The 23,777-nt window shown below is 45.0% G+C and overlaps 1 protein-coding gene across 2 annotated transcripts in view; it reads right to left on the bottom strand.

Annotated features, from left to right (window-relative positions):
* Positions 1-20,713: 20,713 nt before the first annotated feature.
* ALDH18A1 (aldehyde dehydrogenase 18 family member A1) overlaps positions 20,714-23,777 on the bottom strand; it is a 36,395-nt gene continuing 33,331 nt past the window's right edge. For both annotated transcript variants that reach the window (XM_059660911.1, XM_059660912.1), the window contains exon 18: positions 20,714-21,691. In XM_059660911.1, coding sequence (XP_059516894.1) covers positions 21,510-21,691 — 182 coding nt within the window. In that variant the 3' untranslated portion in view covers positions 20,714-21,509. The remainder of the gene's footprint in view (positions 21,692-23,777) is intronic.

The following is a 23,777-nucleotide window of genomic DNA, read 5'->3' on the forward strand; positions in this document are numbered from 1 at the left end:
GAAAAAGAATAATAATAGAGGGCTCCACGCTAAGAGTTTGGGAACTCGTCTGTATGTAGGACACGCTGGAGGAGGAATGGTGTCTGCTTCGTCCAAGAGACCTTAGCACCCAGCATGGCACCTCCCCAAGTTCTCTTTATGGCTCAAGCACACACAGATGCCGAGAGAACACAGCCTAAGCTTCCATGTGCCCATCATCCAGTCCCACCCCCTGACCGCTACACCTCCTCTCAGATTATTTTTAAGCAATTCCCACACATCATATAATTTCACCCACCAATATTCCAATGTGTCACCCTGAAAGATGGGTATTTTACACATAGAATATCATCACACCTGAAAAATGAACATTACTTTTTTAAATATCATGTCAATTCAATATTCAAATTTCCCTAATTGTGTCCATATTGCAATTGGGTGATATGTATATTGTTTTCTGTAATTCTCCCCCCTCTCCCCCCACACACCTCTGTGATTTGCTTGTTGAAAGGAGTTGGTCTCTTGTCCCAGAGTTTCCCACAGTTGGTATATCGCTGGTTGCCTCTCCACAGTATTTCAAAGGAAATACATGAACTTTGTGTTTCCTACAAAATGGTAGTTAGGTCAAGAGGCTTGATCAGGTTTAGGTCCTTTTTGAATTTTTAAGAATGCTTCATAGGTATTTTTCTGTATTTACATCAGAAGGCATATAATGCCCTTTAATGTTTATTTTTTTAATGTTAGCAACCATTGATGACCATTGCCCTAGATCCATAATTTCATTACAAATTGCAAAAATGCTGATATGCTAACTCCATTTCTTAGCTTCATCTCTTCATTTATTCGCTGACACATTTCTCTAAAGAACCACTTCCCCTCAGCAACGTGGGCATCCCTGCCCTGACACGCAGCTCAGTGCTGTTTCTTTCCCTTTCTTTCCAGTTTCAAAATAATAGGCTGTCCCCTAGCATCCTTCAAGAGATGACAAGGAGGGTTTAGGAAGTGCTACTACAGACTCCTGGGTTTCAATGTATGCAAGGAATTTGAGTTCAGTGAAGCTATAATCCTTATTAATTATTCTATCACTGGCCACTGGGAATGTAGGGACATTGTGGCCCCACTCCGGTGGTGTTTGAGGTTCCTACTTTCTTGTTTTCTTTCCAGTCTTATTAAGATATAACTGACATATAAAATTGCATTGGTTTAAGGTGTGTAACATAATGATTTGCTACATGTCTATACTGCAAAATAATTACCACAGTAAGTCTAGTTAATACCCATCACCTCGCAGAGTTACAATTGTTTTCTTATGTTGAGAACTTTGAACGTTTACACTCTTAGCAACTTTCAAACACATGAGACAGGACTAGCAACTGTAGTCCCCATGCTGTACCGTACAGCCCAGCACTTGCTCGCCTGATTCCTGGAAGCTGGTGGCAGGCTGTTACTCTCCGGGGACGCGGCGTCTGCGATACGGTCTAAGGTCCTTGTCAGCACTAACCTCAGGCCCGGAACACGGGAGCCCTGCCCTGGGCTTCCCCTGTCAACAGAGGGACACACGTGCTTTTTCCTCTTTTGGGGTCTCACAGGAAAGCTTTCTGAAAGGTGGGTGACTGACCGAGGCAAGGAGGGAGCGGATGTGTGTGGGACCAACTGATCCCCTCAGGCCAGAGGGTGAGGGCTGAGACTGCCACCGAATGGGGTGGGTGTGTGGGGAATGGGCGACAATAATCACTTCGGCCCTGGGAAGTCCAGAAAAGAGTGCCTGCTTCGGTTTAAAGTTGGCCTCTCATTTCAACCCAAATGGGCGTCTAGACAGACAGATTTCCCGATAACTACCTTCCCGCCCATCCCCATCCCCACCCCCTGCTCCTCAGCTGGGGTGGTGTAGTTTCGAGAGGCACCTAGGACGGAAAAGTCAGGTACAGGGGAGGGTAACCTGACACCCTACCTCTAGGGAGCTTGGCTGGGTTACTCCCTATCCTGGGTTTGGGTGCACCGAGTCACTACCGGTCACCACCCAGGAGTCCGGGCCTGAGGCCAGCCTCGGCTCTGCCCAGCCCAGCATATCCCTGCTTCATGTGACTAGGCGTCCAGATGGCAGGAATGACCTGAGAACCTGGTTTCTGTAGCTTCCAGGTCTCTGAGTAGCTATGGGGGAAGAGAAAGGCTTGGGTGGGAGCATGGGGCAGAGGTGACTGTACCTTCATGTACAGCTTTAAGCCTTCAGACTTATGACACGTGGGGCAATACTGGCACTTTGGCAAATGCCAGGACAGGGTGGTCCTTCTGCTCAGACATCCCAAGTCAGTGTTCGAAGTAAGAAGAGGCAGACTTCACCGTTCAGTCTTTTTTTATAGATTTCAAATCTTTGTTGACATTCTTTATCTTTTCATATATTGTGAAAACATATTTTCCTTAACATGTATAATCCCTATTAGAAAGTCCTTGTCTAGTAGCTCAATTATCAGAATCATTCGTGGGTCTGCTTCCATTGTCTGCTTTTTCTCTGAATTATTAGTCACATTTTTCTGCTCTTTGCAATATCATACAGCTGTATGAAATAACCATAGGGGTTGCACATGATGTTATTTTTCTCCAGTGATGCTTCCCTTTTGTTCCTGTTCGCAAATGGGGTGAGGGACCGATCACCTCAATCTGGCCAGGGATTTAGCTGAGTCGGGGCTGGAGTGCAGTTTTAATAGTCCCAGTCCAACTTCGAGTCATCTTGTTCCGTGGGGGAACCCACTCAGTCTTTTGACTGACAGCCTGCCGGGTCTTCTCAGCCCTGAAAGCCTGTGGAAGATTCAGTTCCGCTCTTAGGAGCTTCGGCTCTTTGGTCTCTTGCCCCACACAGTTTCAAAACTGAGAAATGTCCTGAAGGGGATACGCATCTTAGGTTTGATGCAGCCCTCCTCCCTGCAACAGGATTTTGTTTCCTATGTACTACGAGTCTGTGGGAAATGTCTCTCTGCTGTTCGACACCTGTAGCCCAGCCTCTCCTGCTCTTCCCCAGAATTCAGCACATGTCCCTGGGGAAAACGGACCACGTGCGTAGAGTCCCGTAGATTCCCATGTTACACTCCTGAGATCACGTTGATCATCAAGGCCCTACTGGTCTCTTTCTGTCCGAGTGAAGACCTTATGCCCAGACCAAGCTCTATCCTAGGCCCGCACCCAGATTTGGCAAACACCCCCAGGGAAGAAAATTATCAGAGATTATCAGCTCACTTAAAAAGGACTCTCTCCTATCCAGAATTCTAGTTCATTAGTCCTCATTGCTGCCACATCAATCCAACGTCTTTAAAAATATGATTTTATAATTTACCCAATGTTTCTAGTTGTTTCAGCAGGAACACTGGCTTGTTGCTACATACCCCATCCTATCCAGAAGAAGTCCTATGAAATTATTTCAAGATTTAACCACAGCCCGGCCGGTGTGGCTCCGTGGTTGAGCATCAACCCATGAACCAAGAGGTCACTGGTTTGATTCACATGCCTGGGTTGTGGGCTCGATCCTCTGCAGGGGGCGTGTTTCTATCTTTCTGCTCCTCTCACTTTCTCTCTCTCTAAAGATCAGAAAAAAACATATTTTTAAAAAAGATTTAACCACAGTATGGTCATGCAGATAGGACCTGAAATGCCAGGACATATGGATGATATATGGCTGAATGAGCCCAAGCACGCCAAGGCCCTCCTCTTTATCTCACTACAGGCAGCAAGGAGACAGGCAGCCCAAGTGGACCAACCAGTCCTCCTGCACTAGAACTTGGAGCCAAGAACCTTTTAATATTTGGGAGGTGGGACAAAGCTCTGAGAATAGGGTGGAGGTTCACTGGTGATGTCCCATGCTCATGGAAGAAGCCCGTCTCCAGCAGGAGGAAATGAAGCCCTCCCACATGAGGAGCTTCCAGGGGCTAGATGCTGTCGGCCTGCTTCCCGTCCTTGGCTCTCACTGTGGTTTGCTTACCTGAGCCACACAAATTAGTGACTCTTTTTTGCCTGAGCTAGTTCCTGTCTCCTGAGCGGCTGGGTGACTTCCTTCCTTCCTTCCTTCCTTCCTTCCTTCCTTCCTTCCTTCCTTCCTTCCTTCCTTCCTTCCTTCCCTCCCTCCCTCCCTCCCTCCCTCCCTTCTCCCTTCCTTCCTTCCTTCCCTCCTTCCTTCCCTCCCTTTCTCTCTTTCTCTCTCTCTCTCTCTCTCTCTCTCTCTCTCTCTCTCTCTCTCTCTCTCTCTCTCCCTCCTCTCTTTTGGCCTTGGGCTTTCTGAGATACCTTGTGTCCATATTATACATTATCCTTTTCTTCTTAAGCAGAGTGGAGGTGGCTTATGTTACCTGTAACTCAACGAGCCTTAAATAAGACTGCTTCCTGAATGATGGGCACGCTTAGAAGGGCCGGGTGAGAGGCAGCTCCCTCACGGAACAGAAGGAAGAGGGAGGGGAAGGATGGTGATACTGCTGAGACCTCCACTTTGGATCATGAGTCCTCACCCCAAAGAGAGGTGGATGCTTCTGGATTCTGGACATTCAATCCTGTGGAAGGAACTTCAGACTTGCCTGAGAAGTCATCAAATCCGACTGCCACAGCCATGCTGTTTCACTTGAATCAAAGTGGGAAACCAGCCTCCCGCCGAACAATGCTCACAGGTGGGAAGGAATGCAAACAGGGAAATGCCTGTTTTTGCACGTTTTACCCACTCCTGGGCTCCTGACTTGCAGGCGAGCCTGAAGTTTACACCAGAGGGTAAACAAGATAGCTATTTGGACATCACACACCACTTTGCCAGTTTCCGTTCTCTTGAATTATTTACCATCTAATTGTCTACATTGAAACAGAATCTGGAAACACAGTCAGCGATGTAGCCTTATTTGCGAGTTATTAGAGAAGGGAAACCAGAGTTTGGTGAAGTACCCCGAGCAGATGCCCCTCCGGTTTTCTGAAGTTCTCCTGCAAAGTGGGTGAAGCCAGCTCAGCAGCAGCCAGAGCCCAGGCTACGGGCTCCTGCAGCTGCTGGCCCAGCCTCTCCTCTGAGGCCACAATGCCCCAACAGGCAGAGGCCGGGGCTCCTGTCTGGACTTAGCCCCTGCGCCTTGGTTTCTTGTCCGCAAAAGACAGGCTGCAAAGGGGGATGGGATGGAAAAATAAGCCTCTCTTTTGATTTCAAAGATTGTTATCACAAATTTTATTTTCACCATTGTACCAAGAATTTCCCAGAGGAATAAAGATTAGTAGCTACGAAGACAAGAAAAATAGTCTAAAAATAATTCAAGCAGAACAGTTTGGGAAACTTAGAGGAATATAATGACAAATAAAACTCACTAACAGCCTCCCTTCTCAGTAAGAATCACTCATGATACTTTGATACATTTCCTTCCAACCTTTTTTCTAACGAGATATATATGGAATATCGTTGGGAAATGTCAATCATACTTCTTTCATAGTCTAGCTTTTTTCTATTCAACATTTTTTGGTGAGCTTCTACCCCATGTCAAAAATCTTTGATTTTTAATGGCTCATTGTTTTCAAATAGTTCACTATAAAGAGATACATAATTCAAATATTATTAATTAGGATTCAATTTGATTTCACATTAAAATCTAATCAGGGTACCACAAAGGATGCTGATAACAATACATTCACAGACCAGATGGAGAGGATGAGGAACAGACCTGGAAGCAGTTCTTCTCTCCCAGGACAAGTTCCCTCTGCACAGCGAGCCCACAGCACTGGCCCCTGAACAGGAAGTGAGAGAAAGGGAGAGATGGGTAGGTGGATCATCAAGGCCAGGGGTGTATGTAAGCATCAGGCGAGGGTGCATGAGCGGGGAGCGGATCCTAGAAAGCTCATGACCCTAATCACAGAATTTGCGTATAACTGCTCTCGTGCTATTCCATACGCTATGATGGCCTAACAATTATAGGCCATGTGACACCTCTGTATTCATATCCCCTTCCATTTCTCTAAATACAGTTCTTCCCTTTTACATAGTTGAAATCTAAACTATGAATATTCTTATACCTGTTGTTTTTTTCATTTGTACAAGTTCAGTCTTTGGGGTTTATTTGTGTAAGTTTAGGAGAGAGGAGAAGGAACTGTGTATCAATTGAAAAAGACAAGCTATCCTCTCATTAGTTCGGGTCCCGTTTATACCACCCCTTTAAACTCAAATCAACATGATTAGAAATTTGCAGAAAAAACAGCCCATTTCTAACAAATAATTTTCAGGAGGGAGAATGGAGGAGGAGGTAGACACACAACGTGGAGACAGCCATGCCTCCCTTTTCCTCACAGGCAACAAGGGGGAGGGGAAAAGGGGTAAGTAAAGGCATGTCGGGCAAAGTTGGAGAGGCATCCACACCTGCTCATTATATCAAGTGTCTAGAGAGACTCTCTAAATAATTCAGGTGTGGCCGGCTCCCTCCAGGGGCAGGTGTTTGAGGAGAGTTTCCAGACAAGCATCTCCTCTTGCAAAACTGGAGCAGACTGAGGATCTGATTACTCGCAAAGGGGTCCAGTTAGTAGCTATGGCAACTCCTTCTGCAGCCTTCCTTACAACTTGCCTTGGACTACGGTACAAGAAGCTTCTGGGAAAACGCTGCTGCTACAGCCTGTTGTGGTGGTTCAGAGCATTGGCCCCAGTTTCTGGATTCTAATCCAAGTCCTACCACTTCCAACTGTGTGGCCTTAGGCAACTTACTCACCCTCTCTGACCCTCACTTTCTGCACCAGTCAAATAGGGATAGCAATGCCCTCACTCGCATTGTTGTGGCATAAGGCTTTTATCATAGCGCCTGGCACACTGTAGATATCTCTTAACAGTGTCTCCACCTGATTTTCTAGAAATGGGTGTTTGGACTTTAAATAAAGGAGTAATATCCAGAACTCAGAGAAAGCAACTCCTTAGAACAGAATCAATAATAACAGCAAACAGTTATTGAAGGTTTACCATATGCCGGATATCGTGCCCAGTGCTTTACCTATAATCTCACAAAGCCCATTTATAGATAAGCATTATCAAAGTTCAGAGAACTTAAGACTTTCCCCAGGTCGAACAGCAAGTAGGGGGCGGAACCAAGATCCAAACCCTGCTCTGTCTCTCATCCCCCCAAAAGCCCGTGTCCTTGCCTCTAGGTGAGTGGGTCTCCGAGTTATTTTACTGGCCAGCACTCCTCTAGTGAGCGTGGCGGGGTGGTGGTCAGATGGTGGTGGTGGTGGGGCGGGGTTGCAGGCACCAGGACTTGAGGGAGGGGTGACCTCCTTAGGTCTGTGGGGCCAGACTGCCCCCTAGTGTTGGAGGAATCTTAGGGCAAGATGAAATAAAGACAGTTGCTTTTCTTCCGAGGTGGTAGTGAACTCTCCTCCCTTCCAGCCTGGAGCAGATCTATCTGTTTTGTCCAAAGGGTTTCTCCTAGGAATTGGGGAAAAAGAAGGGATAAACACTTGGAATTAAGAAGTACTATCTGAGGAGAACCAAGATGGCGGCGATATAGGCAAACGTGTCCCAGGTCGTGTCCCGGAGCAAATGGAGCGAGCAGCTGAAGCTAGTAACACTCACACCGAATTGGCGAAATTGCCCAGCTGGTGAGAGGGTTTGCAGCCGGGAAGAGCAGAACTCCCCTGGAAAGGTAAAAAAAAAAACCAGGGATTTGGGCAGGAAAGTTTGCCAGACCTCTGAGCCCAGAGGGTCGGAGGGAGACCGCGTGGCAGACAGCCGTGTCCCTTGGGACAGGCACAGCCCCTGACGGGGGAAAGGAGAACCGCGGGATTCCTGGCGCCGCCAGGGAAATTGAGAGCTGGGTTCTGTGACCGCGGAGGACTGAGCCTAAAGGGGGCAGCCTGAAGGGCTGACCTGACCATGCAGTCCCGGTAAGAGAAGAAGCTTACAGAAGCCAAGCCTTCCCCGTTTCCGCGGCCGGCATTTGTTTGTTTGTTTTCACTGAATCCTGTTCATGGGACATTTCGGATACAGACACTCACCTGTGCTGAAGAGAGGGAGAGTGTGCTGAGGAGTGGAATCTGGGGAGAGACTGGGGAAAGAGGGGGAGCCGGGAGAGGTGGTAGTGAATTGAGTGCTGAGACTCCCCTGAGCCCAGGACTGGGGCAGCCACCCTCTCCTGAGAGTGAGTCTCCTCCCCCCAGCCCCCAGGCAAGGAGCACAGCCACACCCAGATTCCACCCTGTACGAGATCAAGGATTAAGATAACCTGATCAGTCCCTGGGAGTTAACAGGGTCTGGCCTATAGGGGGATTTTCAATCCCAGCAACAACATAGCGCCGGTAACTATTACGCAGTCAGCTCTGGGCAGTGAACTTCCACTGGACAGAGAGGCCCTATAGCCTCAGAGGCCAACCCCAGAACACTGCCACCCAGAGGCTGACCCACAAACTGACTCTTTGCTAAACACAAAATAAGGCAGTCTGGGAAATAAATGTGGCATGCTTTAAAATAAGGACTGTGGTTTACAACACAGAGGAACAGTATATCGCAGGGAAACTCAACACTCTCCTGAATACCTGGAAGGTCTAAGGCGAGCCACACTGAAGAATAGAAGAAACGAAGGACCTTCACTACTGCAATTTTTTTTCTTTTTTCACTTTTTAACTAAGAAACCAATTTTTTTCTGTTCTTTTTTTTTTCTTTCTTTCTTTTCTTCTTTTTCCATCACCTGATTTTACCCTTTTAATTACTACCTTCTTATTTTTAACCAGTATTATTACTGCTACCATTTTACCATTTTTTAAAGTGCCATTTTATTTTTTCTTTATTTTATTTTGGGATTAGTGTTCACCATTCTATTTTCATCGTTATATTATTGGTTGTTTCTAGTTTGCATTCATATCCAGGGAGCTGTTGCTGGAATTTGTTGGGATTAATGGCTGTTCTATAGGAGTATTCTCCTCATATAAAAAATCTCTTCCCTCTTCCACTTCATTCTCTCTTTTCGCTCTTTTTTTCTTTTCTTTTCTTTTCTCGCTTTTATTTTCCCCCTTCCTTTTTCCCAATTTCATTTTTGCACTCCCTTTTTTTGGTCCCTACTTTTCTTTTCCTTTTTCTCTTTTCTCTTTTTCTCTTCCTTCTTCCTTATCCCCTAATTCTCTTAATTCAGGTGGTCACCTTTAATTGGGGTTATTAATATCGTGAATATATTTGTGTATAGTGCCTGGTACGTGGTGCCTTGTTGTGTTGTATTTTGTGCCTTTAAATCAACGCAACAGATCCAAGCAACAGCAACCTCCTGAGCACCACATCCTCTGCTGAGGAACAGCAACTGTACGTGAAACCTCGCCCCACCAGCCAGAAGAGCCACCACAGCTGTGAACAGCACCCACCAGAGGAGCTGCTGTCAACTGAAGAACAGCTGCTACCGCAACCGCCCAAAGAGCAACCACAGACCAAGGAGTCACTGCCACCAAGGGAGCAACCACTGAACAACTCAACGTCTAGATATGTCAGTGAGATCAAACATGGGTAGACAAAGAAACCCCCAAAGGAAAGAGAAGGAGGACTCTCCAGAAAAGCAGCTAAGTAATACAGAGGCATGCAACATGACAGATAAAGAATTCAGAATAAGGATCCTAGAGTGCATAAACCGGATGGAGGAAAAAATCGACAACCTCTGCAAGAAGCAAGAAGAAACAGATGAAAAAATCGATAACATATGGAAGAAGCTAGAAGAAACAGATGAAAAAATCGATAACATATGGAAGAAGCTAGAAGAAACAGATGAAAAAATCAACAACCTAAGTAAGACCCAAGAAGAAATGAAGAGTGATATAGCTGCAATGAAAAACTCCATTGAAAGTATCAACAGTAGACTAGGAGAAGTGGAGGACCGAATTAGTGAATTAGAAGACAAGGAAGCAAAACACACCCAAAATGTACTGCAATTGGAGAAAAAAATTAAAAGACAGGAGGAGAGCCTAAGGGAGCTTTGGGACAACATGAAACGAAACAACATACGAACAATAGGAGTACCAGAACAACAGAAGGATGAACAAGGATTAGAAAACGTACTCGAAGAAATAATATCAGAAAACTTTCCTGAGATGGGGAAGAAAAAAGTCACACAAGCCCAGAGAGTCCCAAACAAGGTGAACCCGAAAAGACCCACACCAAGACACATCATAATCACCATGGCAAATGTTCAGGACAAAGAGAGAATCTTACAGGCTGCAAGAGAGAGACGGAAAGTTACATACAAGGGATCTCCCATTAGATTGTCAAATGACTTCTCAACAGAAACACATCAGGCCAGAAAAGAATGGACTGAAATTTACAAAGTGATGCAAAGCAAAGGACTGAATCCAAGAATACTCTATCCAGCAAGGCTATCATTCAAACTTGAAGGGGAAATAAGAAGCTTCACAGACAAAAAAAGGCTAAGGGAGTTTGTCACCACCAAGCCAGCAATGCAAGGAATGCTAAAGGGACTCGTATAAAAAGAAGAAATAAAAAGCTCAGAAAGAAAACAGCCACACAAAAAAAGAAATGGCTACAAACAAGTACCTTTCAATAATAACTTTAAACGTAAACGGACTAAATGCTCCAACCAAAAGACATCGAGTGGCTGAATGGATAAAAAAAACATGACCCATACATCTGCTGTCTACAAGAAACCCACCTCATTAGAAGGGACTCACACAGACTGAAAGTGAAAGGATGGAAAAATATCTTTCAGGCAAATGGAAAGGAAAAGAAAGCTGGGGTAGCAATACTTATATCGGACAAAATAGACCTCAAAGTGAAGGCCTTAACAAGAGATAAGGAAGGCCACTTCATAATACTAAAGGGATCAATACAACAAGAAGATATAACCCTGGTAAACATATATGCACCCAATGTAGGAGCACCCAAATTCATAAAAAAACTCCTGGAAAATATCAAAGGAGAGATCGACAACAATACAATCATAGTAGGGGACTTTAATACACCATTGACAGCACTGGATAAGTCCTATAGACAAACAACCAGCAAAGATACAGCAATCCTAAATGACTCACTAGATCAGATGGACTTAATAGACATCTTCAGAACACTTCACCCCAAAGCCAGAGAATATACGTTCTTCTCAGGTGCTCATGGGACATCTTCAAAAATAGACCACATATTGGGTCACAAGCAAAGTATCCCCAAATTCAAGAAGATTGAAATCATAAAAAGCGTCTTCGCAGACCACAATGGCATAATATTAGAAATAAACTACAATAAAAACAACCCAAAATACTCAAACACCTGGAAGCTGAATAGCATGCTATTAAATATTGATTGGGTTACCAATGAGATCAAAGAAGAAATTAAAAACATCCTGGAAACTAATGACAATGAAAACACAACAATCCAAAACCTATGGGACACATTGAAAGCAGTCCTGAGAGGGAAGTTTATAGCTCTACAGGCCTATCTCAAAAAACAAGAAAAAATGGTAGTAAATCATCTAACTCTACAACTCAAAGAATTAGAAAGAGAGCAACAAGAAAACTCCAGAGTGAGCAGAAGGAAGGAGATAATAAAGCTTAGAGCAGAAATAAATGACATAGAGACCAAAAAAACAATACAGAAAATCAATGAAACCAAGAGCTGGTTCTTTGAAAGGATAAACAAGATTGATAAACCTCTAGCCAGACTCACCAAGAAGCAGAGAGAGAGGACCCAAATAAATAAAATCAGAAACGACAGAGGCGAAATAACAACAGACCCCACAGAAATACAAGTGATTGTTAAAAAATACTATGGACAGCTTTACTCCAACAAACTAGAAAACCTGGAGGAAATGGACAAATTCCTAGAAAAATACAGCATTCCAAAACTCAATCAGGAAGAATCTAAAAATCTCAACAGGCCAATAACTATGGAAGAAATTGAAGCAGTCATCAAAAAGCTTCCATCAAACAAAAGCCCAGGACCAGACGGCTTCACAGGGGAGTTTTACCAAACATTCAAGGAAGAACTAAAACCTATCCTCCTCAGACTACTACAAAAAATTCAAGAGGAAGGAACACTTCCAAGCTCATTCTATGAAACCAGCATCACCCTAATACCAAAACCAGGTAAAGACAACACAATGAAAGAGAATTACAGGCCAATATCCCTCATGAACATAGATGCCAAAATCCTCAACAAAATCTTAGCAAATCGGATCCAGCAGTACATCAGAAAGATCATACACCATGACCAAGTAGGATTTATCCCAGGGATGCAAGGATGGTACAATATCCGCAAATCAATAAACGTGATACATCACATAAACAAATTGAAAGAAAAAAACCACATGGGCATATCAATTGATGCAGAAAAAGCATTTGACAAAATTCAACACCGATTTTTGATAAAAACTCTCAGCAAGGTGGGAGTAGAAGGATCATACCTCAACATAATAAAAGCCATATATGACAGGCCCACAGCCAACATCATACTCAACGGACAAAAACTAACACCATTTCCCCTAAGAACAGGAACAAGACAGGGATGCCCCCTCTCACCACTCCTGTTCAACATAGTACTGGAAGTGTTAGCCATTGCAATTCGGCAAGAAGAAGAAATAAAAGGCATCCAAATTGGAAAAGAGGAAGTAAAACTGTCCTTATTTGCAGACGACATGATATTATACATACAAAACCCTAGAGATTCCATCAAAAAGCTACTAGACTTAATACATGAATTTGGCAATGTAGCAGGATACAAAATTAACCCCAAGAAATCTGAGGCATTTCTATACACCAATAGTGAACTTTCAGAAAGAGATATTATAAAAACAATCCCGTTTACCATTGCACCGAAAAAACTAAGCTACCTAGGAATAAACTTAACTAAAGAGGTAAAAGACCTCTACTCAGAAAACTACAGGACGTTGAAAAAAGACATAGAGGAAGACATAAACAGATGGAAGAACATACCGTGTTCATGGATTGGTAGAATCAACATCATTAAAATGTCCATACTACCCAAAGCAATCTATAAATTCAACGCACTTCCCATTAAAATACCAACGGCATACTTCAGAGATCTAGAACGAACTTTCCAAAAATTCATCTGGAATAAAAAAAGACCCCGAATAGCTGCAGCAATCCTGAAAAAGAACAAAGTAGGTGGGATCTCAATACCAGATATCAAGTTGTATTACAAAGCCACTGTTCTCAAAACTGCCTGGTACTGGCACAAGAATAGGCATATAGATCAATGGAATAGAATAGAGACCCCAGAAATCGGCCCAAACCAATATGCTCAATTAATATTTGACAAAGGAGGCAAGAACATACAATGGAGCCAAGATAGTCTCTTCAATAAATGGTGTTGGGAAAATTGGACAGATATATGCAAGAAAATGAAACTAGACCACCAACTTACACCATACACAAAAATAAACTCAAAATGGATAAAGGACTTAAATGTATGACAGGATACCATAAAAATTCTAGAAGAATCCAAAGGCAAGAAAATCTCAGACATATGCCGAAGCAATTTCTTCACTGATACAGCTCCTAGGGCACTTGAAACTAAAGAAAACATGAACAAATGGGACTACATCAAAATAAAAAGCTTCTGCACAGCAAAAGAAACCATCAACAAAACAACGAGAAAACCCACTGTGTGGGAAAACATATTTGCCAATGACATATCTGATAAGGGCCTAATCTCCAAAATTTATAGGGAACTCATACAACTTAACAAAAGGAAGATAAACAATCCAATCAAAAAATGGGCAAAGGACCTAAATAGACACCTTTCAAAAGAGGACATTCAGAAAGCCAAGAGACATATGAAAACATGCTCAAAGTCACTAATCATCCGAGAGATGCAAATCAAAACAGCAATGAGGTACCATCTCACACCGGTCAGACTGGCTATCATCAACAAATCAACAAACGACAAGTGCTGGAGAGGATGTGGAGAAAAAGGAACACTTGTGCACTGCTGGTGGGAATGCAGACTGGTGCAGCCACTATGGAAGACAGTATGGAGTTTCCTTAAAAAACTGAAAATGGAACTCCCATTTGACCCTGTGATCCCACTTCTAGGAATATATCCCAAGAAACCAGAAACACCAATCAGAAAGGATATATGCACCCCTATGTTCATAGCAGCACAATTCACCATAGCTAAGATCTGGAAACAGCCTAAGTGCCCATCAGTAGATGAATGGATTAGAAAACTGTGGTACATCTACACGATGGAATACTATGCTGCTGTAAAAAGGAAGGAACTCTTACCATTTGCAACGGCATGGATGGAACTGGAGAGCATTATGCTAAGTGAAATAAGCCAGTCAATAAAGGAAAAATACCACATGATCTCACTCATTCATGGACAATAGAGACCATTATAAACTTTTGAACAATAATAGATACAGAGGCAGAGCTGCCTCAAACAGATTGTCAAACTGCAGCGGGAAGGCCGGGGAGGGTTGGGGGGCAGGAGGTAGGGGGGTAAGAGATCAACTAAAGGACTTGTATGCATGCATATAAGCATAACCAATGGACATAAGACACTGGGTGATAGGGGAGGCTAGGGGACTGTCTAGGGCGGGGCGATAAAATGGATACATATGTAATACCCTTTGTAATACTTTAAGCAATAAAAAAAAAAAAAAAGAAGTACTATCTGAGGGTAGGGCAGCATTCTCAGACAAGCTTGAACCACTGGGTAGGGGAAATGTCTCTTATTTCCAGCACATAGCACATAAGTGCTCACTGAGTAGTGAATGAAGTTTTAAATCTCATTGTCACTAAAAGGATTATAAGATATGAGTGGTTATAAGGTTATTCACTGAGTTTTGCCTGAAGCACTAGCAGAAAAGACATTGTAACTGTAACGTGTAACCTACTGCCCACTCCAGGACACTCCAGGGACAGGTTCACGTGCACAACTAGGAGAGAACGGTGACACTCCTCAGTTTTTTAGAAATAAGTCAGGCCAAACCGGTTTGGCTCAGTGGATGGAGCGTCGGCCTGCAGACTGAAGGGTCCCGGGTTCGGTTCCGGTCAAGGGCATGTACCTTGGTTGCGGGCACATCCCCAGTGGGGAGTGTGCAGGAGGCAGCTGGTCGATGTTTCTCTCTCATCGATGTTTCTAATTCTCTATCCCTCTCCCTTCCTCTCTGTAAAAATCAATAAAATATATTTAAAAAAAAAAAGAAGAAAGAAATAAGTCGGGGTCAGCAAAGGTCTTGACTGACAGCCTGCCAGTCTTCGCAACCCTGAAAGCCTGTGGAAGATTCAGTTCTATTCTTAGAAGCCTAGGCTCTTTGGTCTCTTGCCCTACACTGTTTCAAAATTTAACAAATGTCATTTTAGTTTGCCACCCTCACTCCAATGTCCCTAGTGGTTCAGGGCTCTCAGAAAAGGCCCCCTCCACCTCCCTAATTCTGCCCAAGTCATCCATTTCGATAGATAATCACTAGCCATGCTATGGGAACAATCTAAGTGTCCATCAATAGAGGAATGAATCAAGCGAATGTGACATATCCTATCTTATATAAAAAAGGCTAATATGCAAATAGACCGCACAGCGGAACGACCAGTTACTATGATGCACACTGATGACCAGGGGCCAGATGCTCAACGCAGGAGCTGCCCCCTGGTGGTCAGTGCACTCCCACAGGGGGAGCGCTGCTCAGCCAGAAGCCGGGCTCACAGCTGGCGAGTGCAGTGGCGGTGGCAAGAGCCTCTCCCACCTTCACGGCAGTGCTAGGCAGTGCTAAACCATCAGCTGGACATCCCTCAAGGGCTGCAGGACTGCAAGAGGGTGCAGGCCTGGCTGAGGGACTCCCCCAAGTGCATGAATTTGGTGCGCTGGGCCTCTAGTACATATATACTGGAATATTATTCAGCCATAAAAAAGAAGAAAATACTGCTAGTTGAGACAACATGAATGAACATTGAGGACATTATGGTAAGGAAAAGGACACAAGTCAGACAAATACAATCTCTTCTATGTGGAATCTTCAAACACACACACACACACACACACACACCCCCCAAACCAAGCTCAGACACAGAGAACAGATTGGTGGTTGCCAGAGAAGGGTGTGGGAGGTCAAATGGATGAAGGGAGTCAAATGGTTCAAACTTCCAGTTCTAAAATAAATAAGTCATGAGGATGTAATGTACAGCATGGTGACTAGAGTTAATAATCCTGTATTGGGATATCTGAAAGTTGCTAAGAGAGTAGATCTTAAAAGTTTTCATCACAAGAAAAAAATGTGTAACTATCTATGGTGACAGATATGAACTAGACTTATGATGATCATTTTATAATATATAGAATTATCAAATAGTTACGTCACACACCTGCCACTAATATAATGTTATGTGTCAATTACACCTCAATAAAAAATTGTTGATCAGTTAGCACCTACATGCATTGCTCCTAGCTGTGCTCAGTGGGGAATAGAAAGACAGATATGCCAGCTGTGTCCCTACTGCTAACTGTGCTAATATTGGTGGAGCTTCTTTCATGGGCTACGTGTCTACTCTGTTACCTGGTTCTCTCCTGATAGGTAGGTGTTAGCCCTCTACTTTTTCCCAGTAAGGAAACTGAGACTTATTTTAGTAAAAGTATGTCTGCTATTTAAATTATGTAAAAGTTCACATAATTTCTCATTGGCAGTGCAGGTCAGTATGACTCCCAAATGCATGCTCTTCCCACTATGTCACTCACGCTAATTCTTTGGAATAACAAGTTTCCTTTTCTAAAATGCAAGTACTTCCAAGAGAATTACTCCCATCGAATCATCAGTTTTAAAACAGATGCTTTTCTTATACTTTGGTGATTTAGCTTTCTCGAGCCTAATTTCCTGCTGATCCTTGGTCTGTATGTACCCTCTGTCTAGGGCAGGTCTACAACCCACTCTCTGCTCTCCAGAATTGCCCAAGAATTTAGCCTTTCCTTCATCTTTTACAGAGCAATTTAGAATTCCCATCCTATCACAAAACCTGAATTATAAAACCCATCAATAAGCTCAAGAAAACAAAAGAACCTTCCAAGAAAATCCACAAGGCCTTATGGGTAATTGTGGCAAATAGTGCCAGCAGCTTACCCAATATTTATCCTTTTTTCTTCCTTATGAAAAGGATCCTGGTTATTGTTAGGACAGGAATGTGCCCAGCTTCAAATATACGCCAAGTGGCCAGATGATTATGACCACCCCATCAGTACTTTGTTGGGCCACCATTTGCCTTCAATACTGCGGCGATTTTTCTTGGCGTTGACTCCATGAGATGTTGAAAGGTGATGCGAGGAACCTGACACCATGCCTGATGAATAGCACTGTCCAGTTCTGTGAGAGTTGATGGTTGTGGAACTAGCTGCCTGATGGCTTTTAACTTTGTCCCACAAATGCTCAATTGGATTGAGATCTGGTGATTGTGGAGGCCACCTAAGTAAGGTAAAGTCTCCCTCATGTTCTTGAAACCGCTCCTGCACAATACAAGCACCGTAGCTAGGCGCACGGTCTTGTTGGAAGAAGCCATCTCCATTGGGATATGGCCGTGGTCGGCAAACTGCAGCTCGCGAGCCACATGCGGCTCTTTGGCCCCTTGAGTGTGGCTCTTCCTAAGCCTTAGGAGTACCCTAATTAAGTTAATAACAGTGTACCTACCTATATAGTTTAAGTTTAAAAAATGTGGCTCTCAAAAGAAATTTCAATCGTTGTACTGTTGATATTTGGCTCTGTTGACCAATGAGTTTGCCGACCACTGTGATACGCCATCAACATGATAAGATGAACTTGATCAGCAACGATACTTAGGTACATTGTGCTATTCAGACGTTGTTCCACACGAATTAAAGGGCCCAAATCATGCCAGGAAAACATGCCCCAAACTATAACACTGCCCCCACCAGCTTGAAGGGTTGTACTCATGCATGTGGGGTGCATGCTTTCATGCTGTTCTCGCCAAATTCTCACTCTGCCATCTGCATGATGCAACTAGAAACGTGATTCATCAGACCACATGACTTATTTCCAATGCTCGACTGTCCAATCCTTGTATTCCTGTGCGAATTAGAGACGTTTTATCTTGGTAACTGCAGACAGCAAAGGTGTTCGAACAGGCCTTTGGCTTCCATATCCCCTACGATTCAGTGTACGGCTAATTTGCCTACAAACGTCAGGTGGTCATAATAATCTGGCCACTCAGTGTATTTCCCAGCTTCCCTTGCAACTAGAATGGTCCATGTGACTACAAACAGTTCCTTCCCCAACAGCCATGTTTAGGCTAATCGATCCCACTTCCAGCTCCATGAATCAATTAGGATAATTTTCCTTCTGTCCATCCTGCCCTACCAATAGACTCCTACTTCTTGGAGCTACAATGTGCCCAGATCCCTTATACACAGGGGCGGCCACAGCCAATTCTGGCCAAGACATTGGTTGGGCCTTCCTGGAAAGTCACTGAGAAGGGGCAGCTGGCAATACTATTTTGCCCACAGTTATTTCTCCTTGCTGCTGTCTAGGATGCTGTCCTGATGGTTGGAATACCACTATCATGTGCTGGAGGTAGGAGGATAATAAATTTGGTGGTGGTGGTGTTAATCCTCACCCGAGGATATTTTTCCTTTGGTTTTTAGAGAGTAAGAGGGGGAGAGACACACAGAGAGAAACATCAATGTGAGAGAGACACATCAATTAGGTGCCTCCTGCATACGCTCCAACTAGGGAGAGGGATAGGGGCCTGCAACTGAGGTATGTACCCTTGACCAGGATCAAACCCGGCTAGGGCAATAAAATTTTTTTATCCCATGCCACCTGAATAAATGTTTCCAGAAACAGCCCCCTTTCTCTATCTCAGACCCAAAATAGGGTTGTTACTGCTCATGCCCTTCTCAGTAGCAGCCACCCATATACTCCAGGTCTTAAATGTTTAATGAAACTCAGCGCTCTGTTCCTCCCTGCTTGTGTGGAGGGCAAGGCTGGTCTTCTGGTGACTAGATGGAGCTGGCATGGGAAAATCCGGCTTCTGAAAACTGCCTCATGAGGAACAGAAGAAACTTCTGGTTTCTTGTGAAGTGCAGAGTCAAGCACACAGTTGGGCACCTGAAAGCCACAGTGACCTTCTCTGGTTTATTGAGTGCTTGCTATGTGCCCATGCTGTGCCAAGTATTTAAATTACTACCTATGTGGTGGGAGGTGTCAATATTCCTACAAGGAAACAGGCTCACAGAAGTCAGGCGACTTTGCCCAAAGTCACTTGTTTAAGTGAGAGAGCAGACATTTGAACTCAGGTACACCATCCCAAGTATTCGAAGGTGAAAAGGACAGAAATCCAACTCAAACTAGCTTAAGCAAAAAAGGGAAGTTATTGAATTGAGTCCAGGGGTGGTTTCAGGCACAGATGGAACCAGGTGCCCAGTCTCTCTCCGTCCCGTGGCTCCCTTTCCTCTGTGTGAATACTTCTTACACAATCTCTCTACGTGGAAGGATGGATATTATCGGCTTTAGTCCTTGAGAATTAGAGTTCATAACTCCAGAGAGTTTTTTCTAATAACCGCAGTAAAAATTCAATTCCACCAGTACGCTGTGTGTCCAAGTTTAAATCACATGCCTGGCCCTGAAGCCATTGCTGTTACAGGGAAACAGACTTCTCAGACCCAAGTCACAAGACTACCACTAAAAATAGTCGGGTACCGGGACATCAGCATCCCTCCCCTGAATCACAGACTGAGCCGAATTACTGCCAATGCAGAGATGGTTCCCTAAGGTAAGGGGGACAGAGCAGACAACACCTATTGCAATATAGCCTGCAGCTGTGTTTGCCGGACCAAACCCCACCCCATTTCTTGCCCTAAGAAGAGTAGCTCCAGTCAAGAAGATACCGTCAGTCATTTGTAAGTAATACCTTCCTGTTTATCCATGTGAACTTCTGCCCCAAATTGGAGTATTCACTTGTGTTCTGCCCCCACACCCGGACTCTTGCTTGCACAGTCCCCTGCCCGCCACTTCCTCATTCCTGTCCTCTTGCTTGGGACCCAGATCCAGGCCTGCCTTCTTGGTGTCTTCCCTGAGGGCCTCTTTGCGTCACTTGCTATTCTAGACGCCAGGGACATTTGTTGTTTGGCTGTGCGCTGCCGGTGGTATTCGCCATGCAGTTCCAGGCGGGATTTGGTTGCTTTTTCAGGCAAGCTATGCCAGAATTCCCCACTCAGAGGACCGCAGGCAGGGTAACTTTGCCAGCCCATCAGGGTCCGGATGAGAGGCAGTTTAGAGCCAGCCTGGGAACATGATCCACATGACGCCGTAATTCATAAAACATCCTCCGAGGATAAGCAGCACCAGCATGTAAGTGATGGCCTCCATGAGACCAGAAGTCTTTCAGCTGTGACACCAGGGACCCTAAGAACAGGAGCTGGGAGGAAGGTGAGGGGTGAGAGCTGCCAATGTAACAGGTGACCTTGAGGTGAGGGGGGTCAGCTGGGGCTCTGGTCACCCAGGTGGACACTGTGCAGACCTGGCACAATGGTGGCATGCTCGAGTCCCACACCCCCCGACTTCAGACCATCGCATGCTTTTAGTCCTTCAAGTCCTGGCATTTTCCTCTCCCGCCTCTAGTCTAGTCCCCCCTGGCACCTGCCTGGCTGCTTGCACTGGCGCTGCTGAGGCAGAGGGGCCGGCTGTCTCCCAACCAGCTTCCAGGGGAGACAATGTGTAAAAGCAAGGCTGTGAGGGCTGCCAGACAGGGAAAGGGAGGGAGAGGGGAATCGCCAATGAGGGAGAAAATGTTAATCCAGCACACAGGCTTTTCATAAGAACTTTATTTCTCAAAAAGGGGGAAGAATCCAAAGTATTAAAATAATCCTCTAATTTTATTTTGGAGGGAAAGGATAGGATGACAAAAACTCATATAAAAATTTCAAGCATAATCGTGAGATACTTCACCCTGACACCCACACCTCCTGTCTGAGCTCCAGGTTCCAACTGCATCACAAGTATTGCCAATCTCCTGGACCCGGAGAGGCTGCGAGCGTCCGGAATGCTTATAGTTACTCCACAAATAAATACAAACGATCAACGTCCCAGTGGAGATGATTTGGCCCATTTTGGTGATTGTTTTTGATGAGAATGGTGCCCCACGTCTAAGTACCAGACCTTTCTTTTTTGAAGATGACTACGAGTGTGAAAGAAATGTGGAAGCATGTATTAGGTATGGCTGGCTCTGGTACCAACCAAATGCCAAGGGAGACTTTACCTCACTGAGGCAGTAAAAGGGGGAGAAGCGGCCAGAATTTTTCCATTGCTTCTTACATTGGAGACCATACCTTTGTTTCTATCACTGAAGAAAACTGGACCATGCAAAGCAAAGTCCCTATTTAGAGCAATTAAGAAAGTCCCTATCCATAGTAATTATTCTAACTTAAAAAGAGGAAAAGAAAACGGTGAGCTGGATTGCAAGTCATTAGCCAAGACCAACGCTGCCAAAATGAGCCCACAGCAGGGAGGCCTTTGGGAGCGGGAGCTGCGACCGGCTCAGCCCCAGGTCCCGAAGCGAGCTCAGCGGTGAGGACCTCTCGGAACACCTGCTCTCCTCTGCGGCTCTCAGTTGGTGTTGCTCTGAGGAACAGGGAGGGTCTCGTGAAGGTATTTTAAAGTTCCATGCTCGGAGAAATCCGAGACCACGTGGTCCTGCCCTCGCAGCAGCCACTTAGTAGTAAGCAGTCCCTCAAGTCCTACTGGTCCCCGAGCGTGGATCCGTGAGGTACTGATTCCCACTTCAGCTCCTGCAAAGAAGCACGGATGAGGGTGTGGCGTTTCCTGCCTCTGCCTCCTGTCTGCTTACCAGCCCCTCGCCCGCCCCGCTGCCCACACCTGCCCATCCTCCCGGCCAGCTTGAGCTTCTGTCCCCGTGTTCTCTGGTCTCTGTACATCATGCCGAGCCTCCTTCTTCTCATGAAACCCAGCGTGTGGGCTCTCTTGTGCTTTACCAGAAGTGCTCTCTCTGCTACCTGTTCAGTGTCTGGACTGTGCACCAGAATTTGGCATTGGGGCATTTTCTGAGTTATATGACAATGTTTAGTATGGAGGTTTCATCTCCCTAAATATTCTTCAAATCCTAGAAAAGGGTGTGTTCTCAGGATCCCCCAGAATTCTTAGCACTAAACTGAATACATGGAAGGGTGGTGCTCATCTCCCACCCCTCGCTCCTGGCTCAGACACGGGCATCAGTTCCTGGGTCTGGCTCAGGGTTCTGTACCTCCCACGGGGAGGCAGGATCCCGTGTCCATCACAACTGTCCCGAGCACGTACTGGCCCTGGGGATAAGGTGGTGAATAACTGGTACAGTCCTGTTTTTGTGGAGCTTATGTTCTTGTGGACAAGGCAGCCAAGAACTCATGTGTGATGGGTGAAGGATGCTGTGACAGACTGTGCGGGCCGGTGGGGGCCACACTGGGCAGGGTGGGCAGCGAGTGAGTGCCTCCCTGAGAAGCTGCGTTTCTGCTGAAACCTGAACAATGAGGAGCCAGCCGGGGAGGGGCAGGTGCAGGATGCTGCAGGCAGAGAGGAGCGAGGAGACCCGAGTGGGGATGAGCTTGGGGTAGTGGTTGGCAAGGAGCCTGTGAGCACCACATTCAAATTCTGTTAAATAATGTAGAGACCATGTGACTCTAGGCGTGTTGCCTTGATCATCTTTCATGCTTTGCTTTTTGTCATTAAAAAAATGAGTAAAATAATAGATCCATTATGGAGAGCTAAGGGAGACACTGCATATGATGCACTTTACACAGTGCTGGGGATACAGTAAATGCTCAATAAGTATTATCTGCCAGTGTTACTAATGCATTTGACTCAACCAGAGCCTGAGCTTCTGCTCTGAGCTGGGGACAGAAAGACGATGGAGGATCTCTTGCTCTCCCTGCATCTTGACTTTCACTTCCAAGCTGGGCTCCTCAGCCCTTAAACGTATGCTGCTATTTCTTCTTCAAGACCATCGAATACAAAATTCAGTGCAAGTGATGTGATATTAAATCAAAACCACAACACAACAGAGTCAGGGAACTAAAAACAAAGTGTCTAATGACTAAGAATAACAGTAAAATTCCCTTTAATAACCTAAAGGATGCTGCAGGACTGTGCACCATAATTTGGCATTGGGGCATTTTCTGAGTTATATGACAATGTTTAGTATGGAGGTTTCATCTCCCTAAATATTCTTCAAATCCTAGAAAAGGTTGTGTTCTCAGGATCCATTCAGTGAGAACTATTTCTTTAGGCAGATCATCTATTCAAAAGTTCAGAGGGATTGCAATGCTTCAAGTGCTGAAACTATTTCTCAGATTAGTTTACCTGCCTTATTGGAGCTTTGTTTAATGGCACCCCTGAACACGATGGTCTGAAAAAGCCCTAACTGGGGATAGAGATTTTTTTATTATTATTATTTTTAATATATTTTTATTGATTTCAGAGAGAGAGAGAGAGAGAGAGAGAGAGAGAGAGAGAGAGAGAGAACCATCAACAATGAGAAAGAATCATTGATCGGCTGCCTCCTGCAGGCCCCCCGCCCAGCCCTCCCCTCTGCCATTGGGGATCGAGCTTGCAACTTGGGTATGTGCCTTGACCGGGAATCGAACCATGACCTCCTGGTTCATAGGTCAATGTTCAACCACTGAGCCATGCTTTGGTGAAAGATGGAAGGGGAGAAGGGTGTCTTTCAGAAGCTTTTATTTCAGGCTGCTTTAGAAGTAAACCTTGCACCCCTGGGCTTACCTGTCTGTTTTCGATGCTGACATGTAAGCCCAGCATAGGCATGAACACCTTCTTAGTCCTGTCCTCATGGGGAACTCCTAGCTCTGAGGCAACCTGGCTGTG

This window comes from Myotis daubentonii, chromosome 13 (genome assembly GCF_963259705.1).
Source record: "Myotis daubentonii chromosome 13, mMyoDau2.1, whole genome shotgun sequence".
Lineage (NCBI taxonomy): Eukaryota > Metazoa > Chordata > Mammalia > Chiroptera > Vespertilionidae > Myotis > Myotis daubentonii.